Source organism: Gymnoscopelus braueri (assembly GCF_963280865.1).
Source record: "Gymnoscopelus braueri genome assembly, chromosome: 17".
NCBI lineage: Eukaryota > Metazoa > Chordata > Actinopteri > Myctophiformes > Myctophidae > Gymnoscopelus > Gymnoscopelus braueri.
In genome coordinates, this window is record NC_137617.1 from 22,445,459 (window position 1) to 22,473,435 (window position 27,977).

A 27,977-nucleotide genomic window follows, 5' to 3' on the forward strand; every position below is an offset into this window, starting at 1 on the left:
ACCACCACCCCCCCAACCCCCAAAGGCTACCAGCAACACACATCCTATCTCAGCTCCCGGGAGTCCTCGCCTCCGTAGAGGTAGTTATTGGTCCCGGCCGGTGGTTGAACGTACTCCTCGGTTTTGTCCCAGTCCGAGACCCACCCTCCACCTCCCCCGCCGCCACCATCGGCGGCTACTCCGTTGGGATCTTGGTTCATGGCGCCGTAGCCGCCCCCGCCACTCGTCCGGTACAGTTCCTCCGTCTCGTTGCCCAGCTCGTCCTCGTCCAGGATGCCGCACTTTTCGTCACTCAGCTGCTCCGGCTCGGCCCACCACTGCTTCTCTCCGGACGCAAAGAGCCCTACAGCACACAAGAGGAGCATCACAGCCATCAGTGCAGTTGACTCTCACCCATTAATCACACCCATGTCAGATGTCACGTTACAGCTGCCATGACAGCATTAACCACCAATTACAGTATACAGTATACTGTACACATTTGCAGTAAGAATAATGCAGACGAGAATTAAAGGCAAGGAGAAGCTGAGGAATACACACCATAGAATATAACCCCTCCATAGTGAACGAGTGAGGCTATGAGAAACACACCCTGCCACTCTTCCCGTGTCTACAGGAAGAGAGAGAAGGAAAGGATAAGAGAAATTAGTGATTAGAGGGTGAGATGAGATGAGAATAAAGATAAAGTATAAAGATCAAATTCACCAGCACATGATCTCCAGCACCAAAGCTTAAAACCGCTGAATTATAACACATATATTCAGAAACAGTTCTCACCTTATGCTTTGTCATGGCACCAACTATAAGAGGGCAAACCATGCCAGATAGAGTGCCCACACCATTGGAGATGCCCATGAGGATACTGGCATAGCGGGGTGCAATATCCAGGTGGTTGACATTGAACCCTTGTGGAGAAGCATGTGAAAGAATTGATAGTGAAGCAATGATACATGCTGAGTTGGCTGGGTGTGTTTGATAGTTTTGGGGTGCAGCTGATTGTGTATTATTGTATGTTATGTGACATATTGTTAGATTACTGTCATAATTCTATGCCACAGTATGTTGTTGTTTTCCAGAACCACATGCACAAGGATATTAAAGATGTTTTCATTCTGGACATCCCATGTGTTTTTGCGGACACCCTGCAGTGATCACCCCTTAGGGACACACCAACCACCTAATCACCTACCCATTTAACATACACTGTATTCTGTGCTGTGAAGCAGTGAATGAATCTCATACATTGACATAGGCACTATGTAACTTGGGACACAGGGACAATAAGACCCCATATTCAGTCAAATGGGACTGTACAGGCCAGGGAAATATGAAAAATACTATATCATAAAATCTATGTCAAAGTCTCAGTCTAGTATTTTTGGTTAATCTTGGCCAACTATACAGATCCATCTTATTAATTACACATGCTTTATCAATGAAGCAATTCTCAATGGAGGGATCAAGGCAAGCTCCTCAGTTGAGATCACGGCTGACGTAGAGTTTGAATTAAGAGCTTATGGGTGTTGATTAAAATCCTTTTGATCTGTGAGAGAGCTCAACATGAGTTGTAGTGGATTACTACAGATGGAAATTAGCATCCTTGCTAAATCTGGTGTATTTACATTACATCATGTACAGTATGTATTGTTCATTAATATGCGCTGTCCCATCCAAATAGACAAATAAAGTGAAGTAACTGCAGCCAGAAGAAGTTAGAGGTATAGAAAAGTACTATGTTGATAGTATCTCACCTGAAATTGCGAACCCAGAAAAGCCAACGGCCAGGACCAAGAATGTAATTGCCATGACTTTTGTATGAGAGAACCCCACTACCAGCAGTAATGTAGCCTCCATTCCAAAGCCTGTGGCATAGAACAAATAAGTGAAGAAACAGAACAACTTACACCAGTTGGTCAAACTGCTGTTGGAAAAGTATTTCAAGTAGAAATTAATAATAGAAATCTTCCTCATTCATAAAGCTATGTGATGTATTATGTATGGAACAACATACAGTATGTGTATATGCATATGTTTCAACATCATTAAATACGGATACCACTTGGTAACACACTGGAATAAGGCCAGTTAAAAGCAAATTGTTCACCAGACTTGTTCACTTTCCATTTAGAATTGAAAAAGAATCGAAAAAGGACAATGAAACTAAATGGGCTAATGGTGTACAGTTACAATACAGGTGTTCTGTGTTGGAAACATGCATCAACAGGAGGACATTGTTATAATATTGGTAAGTCTTTTCTCTCTTCCACATTCTAAAAATCGTTAGCAGTGGGAGCTAACATTAGCGCAGCATAGTCTCTGACCATGATGCAGCTTCACCACAGTGCGACATGTACATACTTCCCCATGTCCCTCGTTTCTCTATTGATTTCTCTGTAGTTCAAAAATAGTCTCCTCGTCTCACCATTGCGACTTTTTGCCCTTATGCAGCTATCATGTTCTCACCTCAGCCGACTCTACAGTTAACCCCTTAGTTGTCCTGAGAGTTATCAGTGCGATTCACAGGTCCATATCTGATGGGTTATATGTGCCTATAGTCAGAATTAAATGACTGCAATAATAGTTTTGGACTGTGTAGAGACAACAGACTCGGTAACCTGACTGTAGAAAGTAACACTACAGTAAAGAACCTTTGGGTTATTATTGATTCTGAATTGAATTTTAATACACACATTAATCATGTCGCTGGACGATGCAAAAACGTTGATCCACGCTTTTGTTTTCTCTTGGCTTGATTACTGCAATGCACTGACAAAGAAAACAACTGACATTCAAAATGCGGCAGCCAGAGTTTTAACTAAAACTAAGATGAGAGAACATATTACTCAAGTTTTAGCTTCACTACATTGGCTCCCGGTTGTTTTTAAGATTGATAAAAAAAATATTTTACTTGTTTATAAAGCTCTCAATGGTCTGGTACCTTCATACCTCTATGACTGCCTGCCTAGATATTTTCCAAGGTCTTCTAGTGCTGACCTGCTCGAAGTGCCTACACTGACATAAAAACACGGTGAAGCTCCATTCTGCTACTACGAGCCGACGGCTTGGAATAAACTCCCATTACACCTAAGACAGGCAGCCTCTGTAGATAGCTTTAAAGCACAGCTCAAGGCCTATTTCTTCACTCTTGCTGAATCTTGTTGATTTTTAAATCTCTGTGTTGTTATTCATGTCCTCACTGTTTTGCCTGACTCACTGCCTTTTTTGCTATGTTTTTAATGTTTTATGTTTTTGCTTTTCTTTTTTGCTTTATTGTTAATCATTTGTACTTTTTCCGTAAGGCACTTGTGCTTTATTCTTTCTCTGTAGTATTATTATTATTATTTATTTATTTTGGCAATTATTGATATATAGTAGTGAAGCAGGAAGCTGAGCGTAGATAGGTAGAAATAAATTACTCCAGCTGGAATCGAACTAGAGATGTTGAACCCACCGATGCATCCCTACTTGTTTATTTTAAACACTTGGCTGACAGGAAACTCCTGATTTCAGTGTGCGCTCACTTGTCAGAATGGTTTGAGAATCTTTGGAATATGAATTACTGAGCAGTGAGCACTTATGTTAAACATGGTTTGACTGACTATGTCCAATAGTTTAATTTAAAAGGACTACATCATGAATTTTTACTTTTCCTTCTTTTTTGTGTGTTTTTGGTCTCCCCTACCTCTCTTCTATCCCAAAAAATACCCCAGTTTGAACACTCAGGCTTTCACAGCATATCTGGGGTTTTCTGTAAATTGGTCTCAAAACAGACCAAACTGATTTTCACCCGAACGTGACGTCACGTTCGGTACAATCCATCCCTTTTTACTTTTTCCACACAGAACCAGGAGATAACATGCATACAAACTGGCTCAATAGCGCCCCGTGCCAAACAGGACAATGTGGTATTGCAGGTGAAAGTGCTTTATGAGCCAGAGAGAAGTTAGTTGTAATGAGTATATCTGAGGCTTGATTTAGGCTCAAACCTTTTGAAAAACGTTTGAGGGACATAAACAATATGATATTAAATATATATATATTTTTTAATTCATGGTGTAGAGATCCTTTAATGCATTTTCTAGTGAAGTACATTTACACATACCTGCAATTGTTCCCTGCATTTAACCCATCCTAACTTTTACAAGCGGTGCATCTACTATTCTCTGGCGTGTGTATTTTAGTGGGAGGAAACCCAGGTGAACACAGGGATAACGTGGAAACTCCACACATAAAGACCCCAATCCCAGTGGTATTCAAACATAGGACTTCTTGCTGTGAGTCAGCAGTGCCAAGCGCCACCCATGGAAACTATAAGCAAAACATCCCAGGATATATATGTACACTCCTATCTACAGTACTCTTCCACCCTTCTGTTCCTCTCTTACTGTACCTCCACAGTTCATGAGCTTCCTGACGTTGGTGGTGGTCATTATATTGTTGGATCGTAGGTAGTCGGCTAGCTGCCCCCCAATGGGCACAATGATGGTCATGACCAGGTGAGGAAGGGCAGAAACCATTCCCACCTAGAAGGACAGTGGTGGACGGGATGGAAGGTTATACAAACCAAAAACATTTATGCTTCTGGGCATCACATATGCAAGTTTTCACAGAAACACGCAACCAATGAAGGTTAAAAGAAATCCTCTCACCCTTCCCTGGTACTGTAATTAGAACCGTGTTTTTGAACCCTACCCAAAGGCCCAAATCCTTTATTCTCACCAAGGTCCATATCCATGTCTTTTTCTAATAACCCACACGCATGTGCACATTTGCACGTAGTCTCTCGTGTTATGGTTTCTATGTAGTGTAATGTATAATGTAAATGGAATTGTGTAAAAGTTATGTAGGCTGTTTCAAATTATGCTTTTTTTCTGTGAAACTCTGTGTATGCCAAATAAAGTTTGACATGACTCTTCAGAGTCAGGGATGCTTGTGGGAGTACAGTACTTCACATCACATCGCCCCGACCCCCCCCCCCCCCCCCTTTGCACATTGCCCATTGTTACCTTGCTGATCTCAAATTTGAACACCTCCTCAAAGTAAGCAGGTTGGCTGATGAGGAGTAAATAGAAGGTCCAGCTTCTGCAGAAGTTGGCCACGATGATGGCGTACACTGGCATGGATGTGAAGAACGCTCTCCATGGTGTGTTGAATTTCTACAGGAAAAGAACAGACATGAGATGTACAAGATGGCCTATTTTTGAGCGGTGCAACCGCTCCTATAAGAGGGTTTAGGACCCATCCGTGGCGAAAGTTTTTCTTTCCGTCGTGAAAATGTGTCTCTCGCTGTGACGCCATGCTGTGGAAAACACGCCCATAGGCTAAGCTTTGCAGGAGGTGCTGTGATTGGCTAGCGAGACACATGATGAAATTAACTTCAAACTTCGCAGACGCGCTGTGATTGGCTAGCGAGACGCATGATGAAATTAATAATAATGTAAAAAATGTAAGCACGTCACTTCGCAGGACGTGCTGTGATTGGCTACCGAGATGCATGATGAAATTAATAACTCATAAATAGCACCGCTCACTTCACACTGGGTGTGATTTTTTTAAATATATGTATTTATATGTAGATATAATATGTGTAGATACATTAGATTTTTGCCTATCCTTGACATGTTATAGTATTTACTGTTAGATTTTTACTCATTGCTCTCCCTGCCCCCGCCCCCTCTCCTCTTCTTTTCCCTTACTGAAAACAACAAAAACGAAGGAGCTTGCACAAAAACAAATTTCACCCACTTCTTTACACCGTTAAACCTGTGATGTGAAGTTGATTCTGATTTAAAAGGATCTTCTTTGTCAAGGATTATGCTTATACTTTAATTAGGACCATACGTGTGGTCTGGAATATTTAGCCTGACTACTAACTCACGGTATACTTGACATTACTGCTGACCATTTTCCAAAGCATATGGTGGTTTGTTAGATTATCGAGAAAGACTCCATTAATTTCAGTATGGTATGACTTGCAGAGACTTGACGTAGGTAATCCAACAAGTAATCATTGCATTGAAAAAAAAGAAGACTGATTTACGAATAATGATAAACGGTTATGTTTTAATGACTTTGGACAAAATGTAAACAAACGTAGAATCTAATCAAAAATAAAGCCAAAAATAAAGCCAGAAAATGGTTTATGTATAAGGCCGAAGCTCTGAATAGACATAGAGATGGACCATTGTGGTAATGAAGGGTGACGTATGAAGACATGAATATGAATGGATTGACTTTTGAGTACAGATGGAGAACACAAATCAATACCAGTGACCTGCCATATAGATTTTCCCTATCAGTATTGATGTAAGAAGGACTATTATACAGTGGTGGAATAAGTACTCACATTTTGTACTTAAGGGAGGAAGGAGAAAAAATTACTTATTTTCTATCAATTACACACCCCATGAAGCCTTGAATTAATGGAGATTTTTAAATTTTTGTCCCATTTTGTCCCAAAGCCAATAATTTGATGACCAGCAGAGTCTCGATGACCACCCGGTCATCGATTTATTGGCTTAGGAATGTGACAAAAAACAAAAGATCTCCATGAATTCAAGGCTTCATGGGGCTTCATAATTGATATAATTTTTTCGGTGAACTACTCCTTTAAGTAAAAGTAACAATACCACAATGTAGAAAGTAAAAGTCCGGTATTAAAAATGTATTTGAGTAAAAGTACAAAAGTATTTGCATTAAAATATACTTAAGTACTGAAAGTAAAAGTACTAATTTTACAGCATGTCCCATTTCACACATTTTTCCATATAAACATGGTTAGAAAATAGCAGATCTACAAGCTACAAGCTCACAACGCGTTGCTTTGTGAGCTTGTAGATTGGCTATTTTCAAATAGCCTAATGCAATAGGGCTGAAGTGGTTAATGCATGTTTTGTAATAATAATCAAAATCTACAAAGTACATTTTCCTCTGAGATGTAGTCGAGTAGAAGTAAAAGTATAAAAAATTGGAAACACTCTAAAGTAAAAATTCCTTAACTTAAGTACAGTACTTGAGTAAATGTACTTAGTTACTTTCCACCGCTGCTATTTTATCATGGGCAGGCACACTTGTAGGCAGACAGGTAACATCAATTTAAAAACCAGACCACTAGAAAGAATGTGAGGATTGAATGGATAAATTATGTGTTGTGTTGTTTCTATTCACAAATACAACAAACACACATTTTCCTGCATCCGTAGATAAAATGCATGAAGATAAGAGAAGTGCATAGAAGATAGAAGTGCCTACAAATAAATGGTAAAATAAATGGTTCTTACCCAAAGTGCTTTACAAAATGCATTACATTCACAAATTCACACACAAGCACACACCCACACACGCGCGCGTAAGTGTGTTGCTCAAGGACACTTCTACTCTAACCCAGGGGGAGCCGGGGATCTAAATGGGAACTTTCCGATTCCCAAGAGGGGCCACTCTACCTCCTGAGCCACTGCCGCCCCCAGGTGAATGCAAGGTGAATATTATTACCAATAGAATAGGTGGCAGAATAGAAAAATAGACATTGTCTGTGTCTGTCTGTATACCTCCACAACCAGAGCAGAGAAACACTAGCCTAAATCATTGCCTGCTTACCAAGGCACTGAACCACTAACCTGTTTATAAATATCAAAACACAATATTTGTATACCGACCGTTACTGGAGTTTGGTTCATGGAGGACAGACCGATGGCCTCCTCAATGTATGTTCTCTCCTCCTCTGTGATGGTGGGGTGGGCTGCTGGACTCTCGTAGGACACCAAGATCCAGAAACAGTACCAAAGGATACCAAAGGTGCCTGCGGGGTGGGGGCAGAATTGTTTAGTTAAAGTTAAAAGTCAGTAGTTACTGTGTTGCTATGATAGATGCTCATATGTCTCTAATGTTGTCAGTCAATTATGTGATTCGGTATTTAACATTTTTACACTGAACCTTTAGGGAAGTAACTCTGACTGCTATAGTCCAGATCAGAAAGTTTGAAATGTTTGTAAACAAACATGTATTTCCGGGTAGAATGTCTATGGATTTTTTCACAATATAAAATAAAGTGTCCAGAACATTAGCTATGCCTAATTTCTAAACCTGTGGATATTTATAATACCAGAGGTACACGGCTCTACATCTAGAGTTCGTGCCCATATATGGAGCTGACTGATTTGTTTACTGATGCCATGACGACACATTGAGGTTAGGCAGCACAATCCATATTTGGGTGCATTGCATTGCTCATAGCTCCTTATATGTTTATGACTGAGTCATGGTTACATGAGCGTGACTTCAGAAACCTGCCCGCCGGCCGGTCCTCCCTTATTCTCTATATATTTGCCAGACCCAAGGGGTCGGGCTTACATGAGGCTTTGTACCTGTTTCGTCCATACATGGGCATGGTCACTTTGTCCTCCGGCCCCAGCCAAAAAAAATTCTGTCCCTCAAAAAAGTCTGTCCATACATGGGCATAGAAGGGACACGCACGACGTGTGTCCCAGCCATAAAAGTCTGTCCCCCTTTCGTCCATACATGGGCATAGACACAGGCTGACACGTCATGTGAAGTCTGGGTCTGGCAGAACCAGGTCTCCTGGTCTTGTTTTATATATTTATATTGCCTGTTGTGCACCAGCCTACTTGGGAACTATGCAAGTCGGGAACCATGCAAGTTGGGAATGCATGCCCCTTACCTGTTTATGCAATACCCGTTGTTCCCATTGTCAGGGTACCCATTGTACCTGTCTGTATGTCCCTTGTATGGTCATATATGGAGATTTCTGTATCTGTCTGTCTGGGTCCCTTTTATACCCATATTGAGTGTGAGGCATGCCCAAATATGGAGTCCAGGCCAGTCTATGACATCATATTGATGACATCAGTTTACTACACATAGGATTTTGAGGATTTATCTATGCTTTTTGGAGATCCGCTGCTTCGACTGACTTTCCACTCGGCGCATCACTTCCTGGGGTCCTCGGCGATAAGCACGCAAAGTTTCAAGTCGATCGGTCAGGCAGTTCTCGAGATACACTGGTGACACACTCACTCACAGAGATTTATCATCGCATTTTCAATGTTAACGCTTTGTTTCTACGGAGAGTGGACATTGAGTAAAAGATGAATTATATGCCACCATTTACTACACTGAGCCCACAAAATGCAATTTTATGTGCACAATATACAATTTGCTCCCTCATTTTAGTGTAATTTAAGTAATTTAAGTGTAAACGTTATATAATTCCATTCCCTAATTGCTTTAATTCAGTGTCTCGTTTTGTGAATGTAATGATACTAGAATTCTAGTACCCCCCCCTAACCCCCCCCAAAGAAAATGTCGTTTGGGGGTACAAAATCATGGGATAAAAAAAAAAAAAAAGGCCGTGACCTACAGACACGGCGAAGGAAAACTGTGAAGCCACAGCCACGCATGCAAGATGTTGCACATGAACTCTGCAGCCGCACTGAGGCGCTCCAACACAAACACTCTGACATTAAGCTTCACACAACAAACATCAGCAGCACACACAACATTCACCACAATGACAAACAAATTACGTCCGCGCAAAAATAAGCGAGGGCTCGCTTATTTTGGGGTTAAAAAATCGTGGGATACACGCATCGCGTCCTGCCGTCCTTCCTCTCGCTCCATCTCCTTGTCTCTCTCTCTCTCTCTCCCCTCTGGCCCTCTCTCTCTCCCTGTCTTCCTCTCTCTCCCTCCCTCGTTCCCTCTCTCTCTCTCTTTCCCTCCCTCCCTCCCTCTCTTCCTCTCTCTCTCTCTCCCTCTATGTTTCTCTGTCTCTCTCTGTCCGTCAGCGAAAACTCTCTCGCTGTGTTTGGCTAACTATTCTCTCTCTCCCACCCTCCCTCTCTCTCCCCCTCTCTCCCTGTGTACGCGCATGGCTGCCGCTGTCCCCCCCGTCCCACCCCCACCACACACACACACACACACACACAGAGACGTGCGTGGTGTCACTCTGTCCCCGTCTCTCTGGCGCAAGGGGACTTTTGAGATGGCCATGCCCAAAATAGGTTGACTTATTCGGATACATGCGTGTGACTGGCCGCCCCTGCCAGTTCTCTGAATTTTTATTTTTAAATAGGCTCTGTCATGATTAATTGACCACACATATGAAGTGAAACAACTAAATTCTATCCAAACGATATGTTATAAGTGAATTCCGTGCCTCAAAGAAGAAGTTTGAGAGCGTTTTATAAGCTAAAGTAAGAAGTGAAGGCACTCGCACCCTGACTCGCACAAACAACAATGGCTACCGTTCGTCTTTTGTCGGCTGCACTCGGAGCCATTCGGGCTCACTCGAACTCGCCACCTGATTGGCCAACTTTTGCTGTCAATCACAGAACGATGAGCGACGACGCTGACAGGCTCGGAGAGTGAGGTTGGGTTGTGTTGCCATGTCCAGGTGTTGTAAGCGTGAAGTGGGTGTAAATTGGTTAGAGAAAGTGTGTCGACGCATGCGCAGTGCGCAGCGCGCAGCTTTGTGTTTTTTCATGAAGCTGGTTGCTTGTTGCTCGCTCACGATCTGGCAACAGCGGTGCATACGCATGCGCAGTGCGCAGTTTTTTTATTTTTTGCCCCCGTTTTGTACCACCAATTACCAAGTTCAGCCAGTCTGCCAATTGTAGTATAGATGGGCGGGAGAAAAGTACAGGTATCTAACTGTGTTAGATGCACAAACAGGAACACAAATACAAAGGGGAACGGTTATGTTTGAATTATGTGAATAGTAAGATAATAAGTTAAGAGAATCAACCTCTACATAATAGTTAAATGGGTCACTGACCATAGACATAGAAGACTGATGACCACCCCGAGTACTGGACCAGTATACCAGCGAGAGGCATGGCAATCACTGCTCCAGCATAAGAGCCTAGGATATACAGTAGACAGACAGACACACATCATTAAATGTCTTTATATTATATTGTCACTGTCTGGGGTGGAAACCTTGTATGTAAAAAAAAAATACTTTTCAGGAAATGGAACGAATATTTTCAGAAATAGTGAAAATAGCCAATACAAGCTCACAACTTCGTAGATCGGCTATTTTCTCTACTTTTGCTTGAAGCTCTTATAAGATGAAGTAGGGCATATGTGACAAAACAAACACACGAAGTTTAAATATGGAGATACAAGGTTTCTGCCCGACAACAGTGATATACTGTATCTTTACCCCAAAACGTGATCATAAACAATAGTCTCTGAATGGCAGAGAGAAACATACAATGACAATATAAACTCACCACAAAAGGCTGTTGTGGCCAGGCGACTTCTTTCCAGAGGCGGTGCCCATTTGGCCCAGATACCATGGCAGGCAGGATATGAGACACCCTGTCGGACGAGGAATCATTTTAGGAAGTGATTTCAGTGATATTAAATGTACTTCTGAAAGATGAACAGCTAATGTTACTGGTTTTCTCTAACTGTGAAAACAGAAGTTCTCTGAACATTACAGTATCATTTTAGACTCCTCTAAAACTCAGAGGCCCTAGACAATGTAAAGCTAGGTTCCCTTAGCAAAAACAAACTTTAAATAACCTTATGTCTCTCCGTCTTCATTTTTATTAAAGGTAGGGTAAGTGATATTTTTTGGTTAAAACAAAAAGTATTTTGTTAAAAGGTTAAAGCACTATATTTTGATAGTAATCATTGATATAGAGTGTTTGTTCAGTAACAGGAGTCTCCCCGTCTCTCCAGCTCTTTAATAAACAGAAAATACATTTTCCGGTAGGTGTCAAAATCTCAGCCAATCAGGAGAAAGTACCCATTTTTAAGCTTCATTTTTATAGTGTTCCAGTTCCAATTTCGCCTGCTCATTTCTTAGTGTCATCACTTCCAATTTCAGTTGTTTAATCTATATCCTGATTGAGTTCTCTATCCTGATTGGATAAAATTGGAAATGAAACTGAAACTGAAACGAAAATGCATTTTCTGTTTTATTAAGAGCTGGAGAGACAAGGAGACTCCTTTTACTGAACAAACACTCTATAGCAATGAGTACTATCAGAATATAGAGCTATTTAACACTTATTTTAACCAAAGAAAATCACTTACCCTACCTTTAACACAAAATGACTAACGTTAGCAGGTCAGAGTGTATGGTAACAATTCAAGTATGGCATGTGGCCAGATAAAGCTGCTAGCTGTCAGCTGAGGGTACATATGTTAAGTTTTGTCAGTGCAAGCAAAAACTATAGAGCAGGAACAAGAGCAAAGCACCTCCACAAGTCCTTGACATATCCTGACCATGATAACACAGCCAAAATGCATCCGCGCTGCACTGGGAATCAACATATTCAGGCAAGACGTGGCCACTACAGCAAATCCAAAGACTCTGCACAGGAGGAAACAGAATGAAAGACAAGTATTAGATACTGCATGACAGCATTGGTTATTGTCCTAGTTTTCAATATAAAAAGGTTCTACCTGTTTGCTGCAAACTTTTGACAGATGAATCCTCCTGGAATTTGAGTTACTATGTATCCCCAGAAAAAGGAGCCATGGATCATTCCCACTGTCTCTGGATCCCAGTCAAACTGTGCTGGCTAATGAAAGACACAGGAAGAGAATTGGTATGTATATCAGGGAGGAATTAAATAGAATTACATTATTATGTGATTGAAAGAGAAAGAGAATGAGGTCACCTCTTGGGAACGCATTTCATGGATTTGACTATAATGAAGCAAGTATACTGGAGAACAGCCATAATGAAAATTTCCTGTGCAAAGTCAATGTCTCATACTATATACTCGTCAGTGGAGTCAGAGTGACAATCAGGGCGATGTCGCGGATATTTAACCTGAATCCTATCCTTCTATTGTAAGAATATGTCAAAATCAGACATAATACCAATGCGTTCTGTGTGCAGAGCTCATTTACAAAGACTCTGGAAAAATTCTGAATGATAAGATTCAGGTTAAAACACTGATAGGATTCAGATTAAAACCTCTGAATGATAGGCTTAAAAATGGTGAAAGACAGGATTCAGGTTAAAAACCTGTGAAGCTGGAATGAAAGCTGACACGCCTCTGACAAACTCTCTCATTGATATTGTTCAACTATACACCATGGTAGGCTACAGTACTTCAGTGAAAATATTTACATATAGTGTAAAGAAATAGTTAATAATGCATGCATAGCAATATCTCGGCAGAAATACATGGTATATCAAAATTCTGTATATTCCCCAAGCATATGTCATATAGCAAAACCCATCGACCATGTCACAACTTATGAAAACCATACTGACCATAACACTGACTTTTCCCAATTATCAATTTAGTCCATGGGCCAGACCCCACATTTCTGGATATCGGTACCATCAGATTGAAAGGTTGCATGTGATTTTTGTATTGCTACATGTCTGTAGTGAAATTCTATGATAGCAATGTCAAAATAGTAGCTGATTACTTGTTTTCGTCCCTCATATCTGATCGGAAAAAAAGGTGGCATATAGAGTACAACTTAGTCGCCAAGAAAAGAATATGATAGCCTTTGCATCCCTTTTGGCTAGGGCCTGATACTGCTTAAATGGAAAGAAAAATTCCCACCAACTTTCATATCATGGGTTAATGATATTATGCATCATTCGCTACTCCACAAGAGTGTGTGCTCTGAAATTTTACACCATCTGGCAACCTTTTTTAACATATGAGGATGAATGCTGCTGACATTAATGACCCATAAAACTGACCCAACTGTATTTCTTTGTTTATGTATTTGTTTTTGCATTATTAATTGTTGTGTATTTTAATAAATTGTGTATTTTAATAAATTTTTCTTTAAAAGATATATATTCTACTGTGTATACTTAACTTCTTTGACTTGTTTTCATCTTTGTCTTACATTTTCTTTCAACTTTCATTGCAATTGTGTCTCTTTTGTTTGTATTGTCTTTTTGTGTTAATGGTACAACAAGATACCGGGGTTGTGGCTCTTTCGGAGCGGGAACTTTGGGGGCGTGGGAGGGGTAACATACAATATGTTAATGCTTTTATCTTATTGACCTGTATGTAAGAAAAGAAAGTACCAATAAAGAAACCTTGAACACATTGGACAATTGAATTGAAACTTGAAACACACAGTGCTGAATTATGGTAAACTGCATGAATTTGGTAGAAATGCCAGACTACTTTACAATAAGGTCCTTGCTTTTACAACAATAATTTTCAATAACAGTTCAATAACTCTGGTGTACTCTGAGGTTACAATGAAAAGATTACATAAAACAATCCACAAATGTATACAGTATCTTATTTAGTTGTCTGATATGCACTACTTCATAGGTCACTGATAAAACACGTTGCATTATGTTATAAATATGGACTCAAGGCAGACTGTTTCACTGTTACATTATAAACATAAAAACATTGAGAACATACGGATGGAGGAATGCAGGTATGCACTCTAATGGTAAATACACATTACTATTAATTGGAGTCGAGTTAATTAAATTGGTCTCAAAACCATTAACATATGGTAGCCTTTTAGAATGTAAATCTTTTTGGGGGTGTCATTTTGTTTTTCTTTGAGGACTTGGCGGGCTGGATTGAGATGGTCAAAGGGCAGAGTCCGAGGTCATATAGGCAAAAAGGCACCAATATTTTTTGGGGGGCTTTTATTCCTTTATAGATAGGACAGTAGACTGACAGGAAATGGGGAGAGAGACAGCAAGTGACACGCAGCAAAGGTCCTCGGGAACGGGATTCGAACCAGCGACACACTGCCAGGCTCGCATTGCAGCCTAGGGTGCCTGGACCGCCACGCTGCGGCTTTTATGTTGACCTTGCCCTCAATAATAACCGTTTTGTGGCAAATAAACAATAAGCTCAATTGTTTTTGTTTTTAAATTATTATCAAAATAATCACAAATATTACACCAGTCTTAATATTCAAAGAACATGACATTTAACATGGTATGAACTACTCAATCTCTTCCTCATCAGAACTGTCCTGTTCAACTGTAGGCAGTGAAACTTACTCAGGCACTTGGTTAGTACAGTTCTGGACTTTGCAGAGGTCTGTACATCTCAACCCATTACTAAGACAACTGTGGTCAGGAAGCTTGCTTGGTCGTGCACATTTACAACCAAACAACTCAAGGACTACATCTGGTGCCGGGGCTGTGCACATCCAGTGAATTGCTAACTGTCCACCATCAGTTGTCCATGGACAGTTGTCCATCCACTCCCGTGTATGGGCATCTCCATATTCTGGTCTAGTAATTGGCAGAGGGCATGGAGAAATAGACATTCTCTACATGGTGGGAGTTGACTGGAATCAGCCTCTCCTCTCCTGGCACAGAATATCTGTAGTGGATCTCGTTCACGTCACTGGAGGTGGTGCCAGACAACTACAAGTAAACTGCTGCAGTCGGTCAAAGAGCTCTGTTGAAACATCCCAAGTCTGGCCAAGTTGTTTGAATGTCTCCTGCAATTCTGGGTTTTTCTTCAATAACCTCAGTGTATTAATTTTTCCACGACCAGTAAAGGCACTCACAGTGTCACATCCTGCAAATGTGTGTAGCACAACCAGACTCTCACAGATGTTTTCTCCCAAAGCAAGGCCTAGCTTGTATGTCCAAAAATCGTGTGCGGTTTTGTGTACCACAGTTTTGGTAGATAGGACAAGGGATGTGTTTTTAGAAGGCTGAATAGAGAACCATTACATCAGTATCTTCAGAACAATTACAGCTTTCGCACCAGATTGTGTGTGAGTCTAGTGTGATCCTTGCTTACATGTTTATTACATGTTTTCCTGAGTTGAGTTGTGCACTGGGGTACAACCTTGAGTTTGAGAGTTCCTGACTCTTCAAAGTAATGTCTAAATAGTTTCTACATCGCCATAAACCCATAAAAAGAAGTATCACTCATGATTCTATATGATATTAAATTTCCATCTTGGCAGCCATCTTGGATTTGCCCGGTATGGCAACCAGAGCGATTATTCAGCCTGTCTACTGTTATATTGTGATGTTGGTGAACAGGTTTTTTATTTAGACAACAATGAATTATGTGGTTTTGCATAATCAGAGTATACCCCTAAAACGGTACTCAGCTACTCTACTGAAACTGCTATCACACATTTTATCCCTCAGGGATGTCAAACAAACAAAATGATACCACGGCACGTATGTTTTTCCTCTTTTAATGGTACCGAGATCTCACCTGGCCATTGGACTAATTATGCCAATTGACAATTTTCCCCACACTCTTGTAGTCCCTGTTGCTGCAAGCCTCTATATTTGGTCATGTGGGAGGGTGTAAACGAGCCCAGATCTCCTCCGTTACATGAAGTCACCAGCCACTTCTTTTCACCCAACAGAGTTTCACCAGGAGGACTTAACACATGCGTAAGAATACACTATCCGACCTAGTTCATCACACAGACACATACACCAACCTTATAGACATCAAGCCTCCTGCAGGGCCATGCAGTAAACCTGTTGGCCACTTTGTATTGTTTGCACCTTAAGGAATGTACTGTCAGCTTACTGTGAGCTGTACAACAACTCTGGAGAAGAGTTTAAATCCTACGGAAAACAATACTTATAGACCCTCAGGCCTCGTGACAATCCATGTTAACACCACCATTGAACACATGTTCCCAACACCACCTCATCCTCTATCTAGGGCCACTCACCACTATGATATGCTTATTGTCTTTGTAGATGGTGTGGCTGTTGACCATGCTGACGATGGCCACACCCAGGTTACAACGGATGCCAAAGGAAATGCAGAAGCCAATGCCAGAGAGGATGGCGATGATGTATCGTCGTGGCAGGCCGAAGCAGGTGCAGTCCACCACGGGCAGCTCCTTCTCATGCACAATCTCCGGACGGCCCTCCGCTGACAGCTCGAGGGTCTCTTCTGCATTCTCCTGTTTCTTCTCAAGCGCCCTGCAGACAATACGGATTTGAAAAGTTAAGGATTTGTTTTGAATCTGTTTAATTAAACATTAAAACAAAGGAATCACCACATTTAATTATCCAATTTTGTAATAGGTCTACTACTACATATCATACCGGTCTTAAGAGGTTTATCATACCTGCCGTTCTACCTGTACTTGAACTTTTCTATACACATCCAGCATTATTACTTCATTTTTATTCAAATAAAACATTTCTGACTTATTATAATTTGATCTCGTTATATTGTATCTATAGAGGGAAGAAGTCTGGAGAACAACATTTTAACTGATGCAATAAAATCAAGAGGGATTTATTTGTTACTTATACAGGTACAAGCAGTTAAATGTTTTTGGGATATGTTCCGCAGAAACTGTGCTAATAATATAACAAGATACAATTATAATAAATCAGAAATGTATTCTTTTAATAAAAGCACCAACATTATTCTAATCTACACTAGAGTCTAATCTACACTATAGAGTCTATAGTGTAGATTAGAATAATGTTGCTTGGTGTTTCCTCCTTGTCAGTGTAGCCTAGCTCTGGTCTAGCTGTAGTATACAACCCTCGTAGACGTATTTATGATTCTGACGTCTTCAATCTACGAGAGTTGTAGGGTTCACGCCCCATGGAGACCTGGACTTTTTGCACTATGCCCCGTAGACACTCCAAACATGTACAAATGTGAAAATAAGGTGCTTAACCCCAAGCCCCTAATGTTAACTGGCTCTACGGGGTAGTAGTTTAATGTAATAATACATATCTTTCAATGAAGAAGTGTTTTAATGCCGTCGGTGGCCGAACGCCATTTTTTCACCCTCGTTTACTTCCTGTTTACATTTAGTGTAATTCCGGGTTCCACCGGATGCGCCCCGTCACTACCAGTCACTACCGCCCATTGGGAACTTCCGACAGAATCGGCTACAGACGGCATTAAAACACTTCTTTATTGAAAGATATGGATTATTACATTAAACTACTACCCCGTAGAGCCAGTTAACATTTGGGGCTTGGGGTTAAGCACCTTTATTTTCACATTTGTACATGTTTGGAGTGTCTACGGGGCATAGTGCAGAAAGTCCAGGTCTCCATGGGGCGTGAACCCTACAACTCTCGTAGATTGAAGACGTCAGAATCATAAATACTTCTACGAGGGTTGTATACTACAGCTAGCTCTGGTCCATGGAGGAGTTCTCCTTCTAACGCTATGGACGAGAGCTAAGTGTAGCCATGCCCTCAGACTGTGCCATCACATTCCAAAGGCACCTGCCTCTCAGTCATGTGGCAGTAAAGACACTTAACCTAATATACACTTAACCTAATCATACTGTATAGTAGCCTACAATCTACAGTATAATTAGTCTGTTGTTTACAAGTGGTCAGCTTGGTGTCCAAGATAAGACTTTTTTTCCCTAACAAACCAAATCTAAACAAAACCCAACATATCTAGCACTCAGATTAGACATACATTTCCCTTCTCTAGAATATATATGTAACTGCTCTTAAATGTTTCTCTTCTGAGGCTGCGGCACAACAATAAAAACACGCTCCAACTGCTGTTTCACAACGGTTTTTATTTATCTTCACCCAACACACAGTGAAAACTGTAATATGAATGAAATATTAGATTTTAAGATTTTGAACACAAATGAGTTATGTTGACAGCCATTTTGAAGTGTCCATGAAATGTTATAACTTAACACAACAAACGTCCATACAAACCGAAATTATAATAATGCAGTGCACAAACAAAGCAAAATGACTGCATGCATAGCTACCTTGTGCGCCTTCTACTCTGAATATTCAGGACAGTTGTTAGTTTTCTGATATTTTTAGAGACTCCACTGACTGACATGCAAAGTGGAGGCGAAACACAGGGAAAGAAGTGTGGTAAACAAAGAGCTTCTCCCTCTAAAACCAGTCGTGTACGCGTGTGTGAGCCTGTGTGTGTGTGTGTGTGTGTGTGTGTGAGAGACTCTGCCTCTGATTACAAATTACACGCACCTTAGCTCAAAGTTCAAACAGGTGAACTCAATTAATGTTCCAGGATGTGATTAGTGTCACGTGATATCTGCCCATTCAATATACAGTAGGCCTATAATTAAATTACCTGAATAGTAGATGTCACTACAGCGAGGTCATATGGTCAATACACAGTGGTGTAAAGTAACTAAGTACATTTACTCAAGTACTGCACTTAAGTAACATTTTTAGGTATTTTTTTTTACTTTACTGGAGTATTTCCTATTTTCAGTACTTTTCTACTCAACTACATCTCAAAGGCAAATATTGTACTTTACTCCACTACAATTATTTGAAAACTTTAGTTACTAGCTACTTTGTTAATTTTGATCATTATTACAAAGCATACATTAACCTAGCCCTGGTTCAGAGCGTTAACTCACTAACGCTCTGAACCAGGGCTAACATTAACCACTTCAGCCCTATATACATTTCGACCTGAGCTTGTAGATCTGCTATTTTCAAAAGATTTTCATACATTTAATACATTTGAAAACTTGTGAAATGGGCCATTCTGCATAATGAGTACTTTATACTTTTGGCACTTTAAGTACATTTTGATACCAATACTTTTGTACTTTTACTCAAGTAAATTTTACAGGCCGGGGCCCACTGGAGGGCCTTGAAGGTATTGCAAGTGGGCCACCAACTAATTAGCAAAACACTATGATTTTATAGACAATATGACATCAATATAAAAAAAAGAACGGACCAAAAACTAAACCATGAAAAATCCTGATAGGAACTTCAAGCCAGAACACAATCGATTGATTGATCATTAAAATAAACGTGCTCTCGACATGCATGCAGCCCCTTAATACGGACACGGTAGCCAAAGTGGTCAGATGGGTTAAGTGCGGTCAGATGCTTTTGAGATTAACAAGTGGGCCCTCATCAACAAAAGGTTGGGAACCGCTTGCTCTACCTTTCATCCAGCTAAAAGAGATGCTATGTTCAACGAGGTCCACTCATGCGTACATCCTCTGCCTCGCTGTCTCTCAATTTCCTATGATTTACTTGCTGCAGTACGCTTTATCATAGAACTCTATGACGTCAATACTATAATGTCATATTGATGACACCAGGGATCTCCATATATGAGCATAAGACATAGACAGACATAGCAAAACCCATCAACCACCATGTCACTGACTTACTTCCCCCTCCCCTTTTGCCCCAAATTTAGTCATTTTGACAATTGACAATTTCCCCCACACAGAGTCCCTATCGCTGCTAACCCCTATACTTTCACAAAAAAACTGTTGGTTTAGTTTTTTCCTAGTTTGAAGTCGATTGCTCAGACAGTTCTTGAGATATGTGGGGGATAGACAGACACGCAGACAGACATGCAGAGATACTGTGCATTTATAGGTAGTAGATATAATAGGCCTATTGTTAGCACTTTACCATTATACAAATACGGGTAAGTCACATCATGTCACTGTGTGTCTATCACTGAGCTTTTATGTTCAACCGGGTTGCCAGGTTGATCACTCACTTTTGGCCACAAGGTTCTGGGTTCGTTCCGGGCCACCGCCATCTCAGCGTATGAGTAGCATATCATAACTACCAGGTCATGCGGAAAGCACTGGGAGCTGACAGCAGATGTGGCGCTCCACCTACGCAATCTATCTCCCATGGGTGGTCTAGCGCAGTGGTTCTCAAAGTGGGGCCCGGGGGTTCCAGGGGGTCACCAGCAAAGCTTACAAAACAGTTTAACCATTTTAACCCTATATCGGCTATTTTGAAAATACCTGATCTAAAAGCACACAAGGTCGTGATGTGACGTATTGTGAGCTTGTAGATCTGTTTTTTTCTTCTCTTGAAAAAAATGGAAACATTTTAACAAGACAAATCTTGTTGTATTTTTAGATGGGGTTCCGCAGGCAAATGCATATTGATTTGGGGGTCCTTGACATGAAAATGTGTGAGAACCACTGGTTTAGCGCATTACTTACTATGTTCAACCATTGTGCAACAAAACGAGAAAAGAAGACTATGAGCAACCTCTGGTCTGGGAGGCCAGGAGGCATGAAATATAAATTCACCCTGGGCCAGTCATCCAATTGCCATGAGTTGAGCAGAACAGTGTCAAAGTACTAGTTATATGAATTCACAGACACAGACTGACTTCCCTGAAGGCAGGACAGGGAAGAAGACAGCTTGCTTCATTAACTGCAGTGTACTGACACATCTGTAACGCCTTTTACAGGCAGTCAACTCCCTTTGTCTTTGTCTTTGAGACAGCCAGAGGACACTGACATAAGGTCAGATTGGGGGAGTACAGGAGAGAAGGCATAGTTAGAATTCAATGCCAGGCTAGCATAGAAAGATCTGACCTATACGTACTTTGTCATATGACAAAAATAACTGCGACATGGTGTGAGCTTGTAGATCTGCAATTTTTGATTTTTTTGCCCAAAATAGGGATGACAGTGACTGAGTGTAAAAATGTACCCGTAAACATCACTCTGAATTTTCATGCGGTATCTGCATAAACATTTCTGAGGTTCTTAATGGATTATTTTAAAGGTTTAATGACATTCACTTTTACACCACATTCAAAGTCTTTGTCCTGGTCCTTCAAAAGTGTACAAAAAGTTTTAAGTGAAAATTCCATTCCAGTGATCAATGGCAGGTGTTTTTCTCTCACATTTCTAAAGCCTTTTCAACTGCAATGAAAAAAGAAATCTTTGCCTGCGGGTGTCGCTGGTGAGGGATTTTGCCTGTCAATCATCGCCTCTGCTCCGCCCCCCCCAAAGGAAAGGATAGGGGAGGGGAGGGGCCAGGAGGAGAGTGGGCGGGATTATTCGACAGTGACCTCACTGTCGAAGGGCCAAGCTCAGATTACTTTTCAGCCTAATTATTCAGAAAACCCCAGACCACAGAAAATCCACTGAATGTTTTAAGTTCAGGTTTTTTGGGTGTAATTGAGGTCATAAAACCCCAAATAAAACATTGAAAATAAAAAAAGTGAAAATGAATGTCATGATACCTTTAATACTGCAAAGTGCAAACATCCCATATGGCCATTTGCAGGTGATGACAGTTGAGTGTCACATCATTGGAAAAGTTTCAGTCCTTTTATGAGACACAATTGTCCATCAGAGCACTGCACTTTTCAGTGCTAACATAATATCCAAAAGCACAGGGGACAGATTAGCCCTGTTAGATACTGTAATACGTTTTTGAGACATAACGGCTTGCAATTTCTGATGTGGGAATGCTGTAAATAGAGGGTATCATTATCAGTTCAGTACCAATGAAAAATCACCAATCTACTCTGTAAGTCAACTTAACATGCTGTTGATGTTTATGAAGATATACATGTCTAAGTGCAAGTTACGTATTGTCTAACCCAGTGGTCACACTTCACAGAACCCAAAATTGACTTTAATTAGGCCATCAACCTTAATTCCAAATGATTCTGCCGTAGGGAACATATTATATATACAAATTACCTAAATTTGAGTGAACTCTTACAAGAGTATGGGGAAAGATTTATTACATGTGGCGATACTGAAATATATTGTTAGAGTAGTCAAAGAAAATGTACACGTTACATTAAACTACCCCTCATTTGGCGGGGCCTCCTTGGAATACAGTTTGAACACCACTGGTCTAACTATATAAGTATATAGTATAGTCATCTAATGACTTTCACTCTGAACCACATGGAGGCACATGGCTGAAACACTGAACAGAGGGGGCATCATCAGACCACCAAAGCATCCCAAGTATAGGTCAGTATATCTCACTGCTTAGCATTTTAGAAGGTGGAGTCTTGAAACAATGACAGGGATCACAACTCACAGCTCAGGGACGAAAAGAATGGAGGACTCTGTGTTCTTGACACCAAAGCTGCACAGTGCAGTCAGCAAAAAAATAAAGCTTCAGTGCTAAACAAACACAAAGGGCACTCTTGGTCCAAAATAATATGTGCACAACTGCAAAGCACTCTTGGTACACACTCTTGTAAGGAAATAGTTAATTCAAGATGCAGTTTGAATTGTCTTTGACATTGATCAAGTATCAATGATTCTCAGTGTTGAATTATTAATATCTCTGGCTGTCTCTGGCTATTTTTGTCTTTGTGGGCATCTCTCTCTCTCTCTCTCTCTCTCTCTCTCTCTCTCTCTCTCTCTCTCTCTCTCTCTCTCTCTCTCTCTCTCTCCCTCCCTCCCTCTCTCTCTGTCTTCATTCCTCCTGTCCATCGCTCATCTTTATTCCTGTCTTTCTTCCTCAATCCACCCCTTCTTTCTTCGGGTCACACATAGTTCACAACACTGCTTTCTTTTATCTGGGTCCAGAAAATCTTTGCATCCAGTGAGTTTTTCCTTTCTGAGCAATGACCTGGTTTTAACATGCACAACAATGATCAGTGTAAATTCGAGTTATTGATAATAAAATCATAGTTTCTATCTATGCAAAATACTTCCAAAGACAATCTGTCAAACCTTTGCACATATGTTTCAACACATCTACTCTGGCTCATTGATGTCCGGCTGACTATGTTTGACCTTGAGTTACAGAATATCCCTTGTAATCTTCAGCAGTTCACCTGACCCTTCCCCTTCATACAATGTCGCACAACACAGCAGCAGCAGGTCTGCTTGCTGTCAGTAAAGTTATTTGAGTCCGTTTGAACAGGACTCAGGAATCTCAGAATATAGTTATAGTTCTACATGACCTGAGTCCATGCCTCCAAAGGTCTGCTTGGAGAGACAGATGAGACAGAGAGAGAACTCTCCAGGTACTCTCTCAAACTTAATCTCTTAATTCACGACTTAAGGACAAGTGTGAGGACAATTCAGCAAATGTAGTTCAGAGTTCAAAACCCTGACATGCTCAGCCACTTGTTTTTGTTGTTGTTTTGAATCATTGATTAGGTGTGACAAAGAAACGATGGTCTAACACATTGCAGTGTTGTGAAATGCTTCCATGATGCAAACATTGAACAACAATCAATATCAAACATAGTACTACATTAGCCTTAGAGAAAGCAAAAGTCAGACACGATAACAAACAACTGTGATAGTCTTGATCCAAGGCTAGTACTACATCACCGTGTAATGAGTTTTTTTGTGTTGCCTCATTTGCATACATGGTAGCAGTACACTGTACTGTGTGTTTTCATCACAATATCTATCGGCACAGCCCATATCACACAAGTTATTATAGTAATTATTTTCGAACAAGCATATTACAATTAAAATGCTACAATGATTGACCCAATTAAACTGCACTACATGCATTTCAAGAACATTGCTTACTACACAGATTGAAGGAAGTAGGCTAGTGCTCAATACTAAAATATGATGGGATGGAATAATTCACTACAGGTGACTTGAAGCGAAGCTCATTATGTTTAGCGCATGTTATGAGTTGTGATTTATATTGATGCACAAAATGTAGCCTTGGGAGACTGATCTGTGTACCGTTTGTGTGATGATTATAGTGCATGCACTGGCATAAAAAATATTTTGTCATTAATGGAATGATCACTTGCTTTGATCACAACTTTTAGCCGCCTAGTTGGACAGGGGTCACTATTAGTATTATTCAACCATTTTTAAACTGAATGGCAACATCAAATACGTATGTTACTAAATTATATGACATAATACAAGTGGAACAGATGAGAATGTAGAAAATGCCCTTGATGTAACATAAGTTATAGAAGATAACAGAAGCTAGAGCTGAACCACAACTCTCAACATGCAGTAAATGCTGCTGCAGGGCAGCCTAGAACTGAATAGAATAGAAAGTGCCTTCAGAAGGTGCGTGCAAAAGCCACAAGTCAGTGCGCATTACGCACGATAGGCCTGCTCGATACTGTGCCAAACAGTGGTGTAAAGTAACTAAGTACATTTACTCAAATACTGTACTTGATTACAAATTTGAGGTATTTGTAGCCTACTTTACTTGAGTATTTCCAATGTTCAATACTTTTATTTCTACTCCACTACAGCTCAGAGGCAAATATTATACTTTTACTCCACTACAATTATTTGACAACTTTAGTTACTAGTTACTTTATAGATTTTGATTATTATTACAACACATACATTAGTCAACTCCAGCTCTGTTACATTTCAGACATTTGAAAATAGCCGATCTACAAGCATTGTGAGCTTGTCTTGTAGATCTGCTATTTTTCAAAAGGTTTTTATACATTTTGAAAACTTGAAATGGGACCTTTTGCATAATGTGTACTTTTACTTTTGGTACTTTAAGTAAATTTTGATGCCAATACTTTTGCACTTTTACTCAAGTGAATTTTGAATACCGAACTTTTACTTGTAACAGACTATTTCTACAATAGGGTATTGATACTTTTACTTAAGTAAAACATGTCAGTACTTCTTCCATCACTGGTGCCTAAGGTGCACCTCAGAGCACGTGCTGAGAGGAAATAAAAGCTTGGCTAGTATGAACAGACAGTGAGTGAGTGTAATCCTCAGAGTAAATGCCTTGAGGGGGATGGAACATGATGACGAGTTATCGAACCGCGGACGTAGCGAGCCTGGAGAGGTAGGCTAGTACAGCTACTTAGAGGGAGGGAGGGAGAGAGAGAGAAAGGGAGAGGTAGCCCAAGCCCTGGGTTGGGTGTGTGAGGCCTATAGGGATTTACGTGGGCCGACAGCTTGGACAAGGGAGAGAGGGCTATTTCTGGAGAGGATTTGTGTTCAGACGGTCCTTCAAATCCTGAGAGAAAGAAACGGAGTACGCGAAGAAATGCGTGCATGTTTAGTTTAGCCAATCAGGCACGTCACAGAAAGACAATTTGTCTTACGATACCCAATCAAGTATGTGCTGGTTGGTTGATTACCTGAATTACCTGAATTCTTCTTAAAATAAATACCAAATAAATAAAATATCCAAAAGATTTTGGATCAAGTTAGTTATTTGTTAAATATTTGATTTTCTCCCCATTGTATTCACATTATCTCAATAGAATATATAACAGGTTTAAAAAAACGTATATTTCTAAATTTATAAAACAGCTATCTCCCGCCTCCCGGACGTTTTTACACCTGTGGAGTAAGAGTAACAGTTCAGAGCAATGGCGTTTGTATAGAACTGTAGGCCTACTTCCTGTGCTTTTTTTTTTGCAAACTGTTAATAAAGTATTCAATCAACCAATCAACCAATCAATCGCTATGGCACGGCAAAACCTATGAGCAACACAACATTGGGCAATAATGAAGCTAATTTATGGCCACCAACCATTGTGGAATGCATACATCAAAGAGCCCGTTTGCGTTTGGCTTGTAGTTTCTTTGATGTTAAATTGAAACACTGCCGAGTTTAAGTGTTGAAAATATTTTACGTCACCTCACTCAAACCTTCTGCCACACTTAATGAATCAGTCAGAGGATCAGTGGTGTAAAGTAACTAGTACATTTACTCAAGTACTGTACTTAAGTACAATTTTTGGGTATTTTTTACTTACTGGAGTATTTCCAATTTTCAGTACTTTTACTTCTACTCCTCTACATCTCAGAGGCAAATATTGTAGGCTATACTTTTACTCCACTACAATTATTTGAAAACTTTTGTTACTAGTTACTTTGTAGATTTTGATTATTATTACAAAACATACATTAACCATTTCAGCCCTATAGGCCTATATTCATTTCGGCCATTTGAAAATAGCCAATCTACAAGCTCACAATGCACCGCATAAGGTTTTTATGCATTTGAAAACTTGTGAAATGGGACATTCTGCATAATGAGTACACTTTAAGTACATATTTTACCAATACTTTTGCACTTTTACTCAAGTAAAATGTCTACATTGCAGTATTGATACTTTTACTTAGGTAAAACATTTGAGTGCTTTTTCCACCACTGCATGCAGAGGATACACAAGGCATCTACAGTAGGCAGTGCATGGCCCACTGACTCCACCCCATGCAGGCCCATTGAGCTTTGCCCACAACGAGTGAAAGGAACTTTCAAAGTACCATTTGAGAAATTTGATATGTTATAAATAGGCTTATAAATTGTTTATTTCATGCACCGCAGCACCAGATATAGGCTACATTAGAGACACCATAATTAATACGACATCACACAGCCATATGTTCCATACATTAGCCTACATACAACTAACTGGCCTTCGATGACAATTAAATCTTGATTTCGGTTCACCAGTGACTAAAAGCATGTCAAGTCACGAAACAGTGCATGTTGAGAATAGAATTGGCAACTGACTTTATTTGGCCATTAAGTGAAATAGCCTTGCATTTGAATTGCACTCTTGATGCAGGTCACCAAACCCTATCCACCAGGACACATCGATCTTCAGTGGATCAGTTCTTAGTTGCATATACGTTTTAAGAATGGCTTGGACTGGTACAACAACAAAAAACAACTCTTTGTTTGAGTCCCTGCAGTCCAATATCTTGACCGAAAGTGAACTTTGTGTGTTAGGAATGGGTGAGTGCTTGGGTGCTTTAAAAAATATATATATATTACAAGTGTAACATTGTCCATTGCTAGTGCTAACAGTGGTGAAAGTAAGTACATTTATAAGTACTATATACTTAAGAACAATTTTGAGGTATTTTTACTTTACTGGAGTATTTCCAATTTGCAGCACTTCTCCACTACATCTCATAGGCATATATTATACTTTTACTTTACACTTATTTGAAAACTTTAGTTACTAGTTACTTTGTAGATTATGATTATTATTACAAAAGATACATTACCCACTTCAGCTCTATATAGCCTACATTTCGGCCATTTGAAAATAGCCGATCTACAAGCTCACAAAAAAAGATTTTTATACATTATACATTCTACGTACATAATGAGTACTTTCTACTTTGAGTACATTTTGATACCATTTTGATAGTACTTTTACTCAAGTAAATTATGAATAGAGCATTTCTACATTGCAGTATTGATACTTTTACTTCCACCACTGAGTGCTAAATGCTAATATGTTGCAATCTGTGTCCACCTACCCATATATCTTTCCGAGGGTCCTGGCTGCAACAATCTTAAACCTGTCCGGCCGGATTTCCAT

The 27,977-nt window shown here is 40.1% G+C and overlaps 1 protein-coding gene across 1 annotated transcript; it reads right to left on the bottom strand.

Annotated features, from left to right (window-relative positions):
* Positions 1-44: 44 nt before the first annotated feature.
* LOC308105047 (vesicular glutamate transporter 1-like) lies at positions 45-27,977 on the bottom strand (the record flags this gene model as incomplete). The annotated part of the gene is made up of 13 exons (XM_080455681.1): positions 45-343; positions 541-610; positions 778-905; positions 1,752-1,862; positions 4,391-4,523; positions 5,007-5,156; positions 7,662-7,798; positions 10,790-10,876; positions 11,250-11,337; positions 12,226-12,340; positions 12,433-12,551; positions 16,648-16,903; positions 27,916-27,977. The coding sequence occupies 13 exons, from the start codon at positions 27,975-27,977 to the stop codon at positions 45-47; spliced, it is 1,755 nt and encodes a 584-aa protein (XP_080311807.1).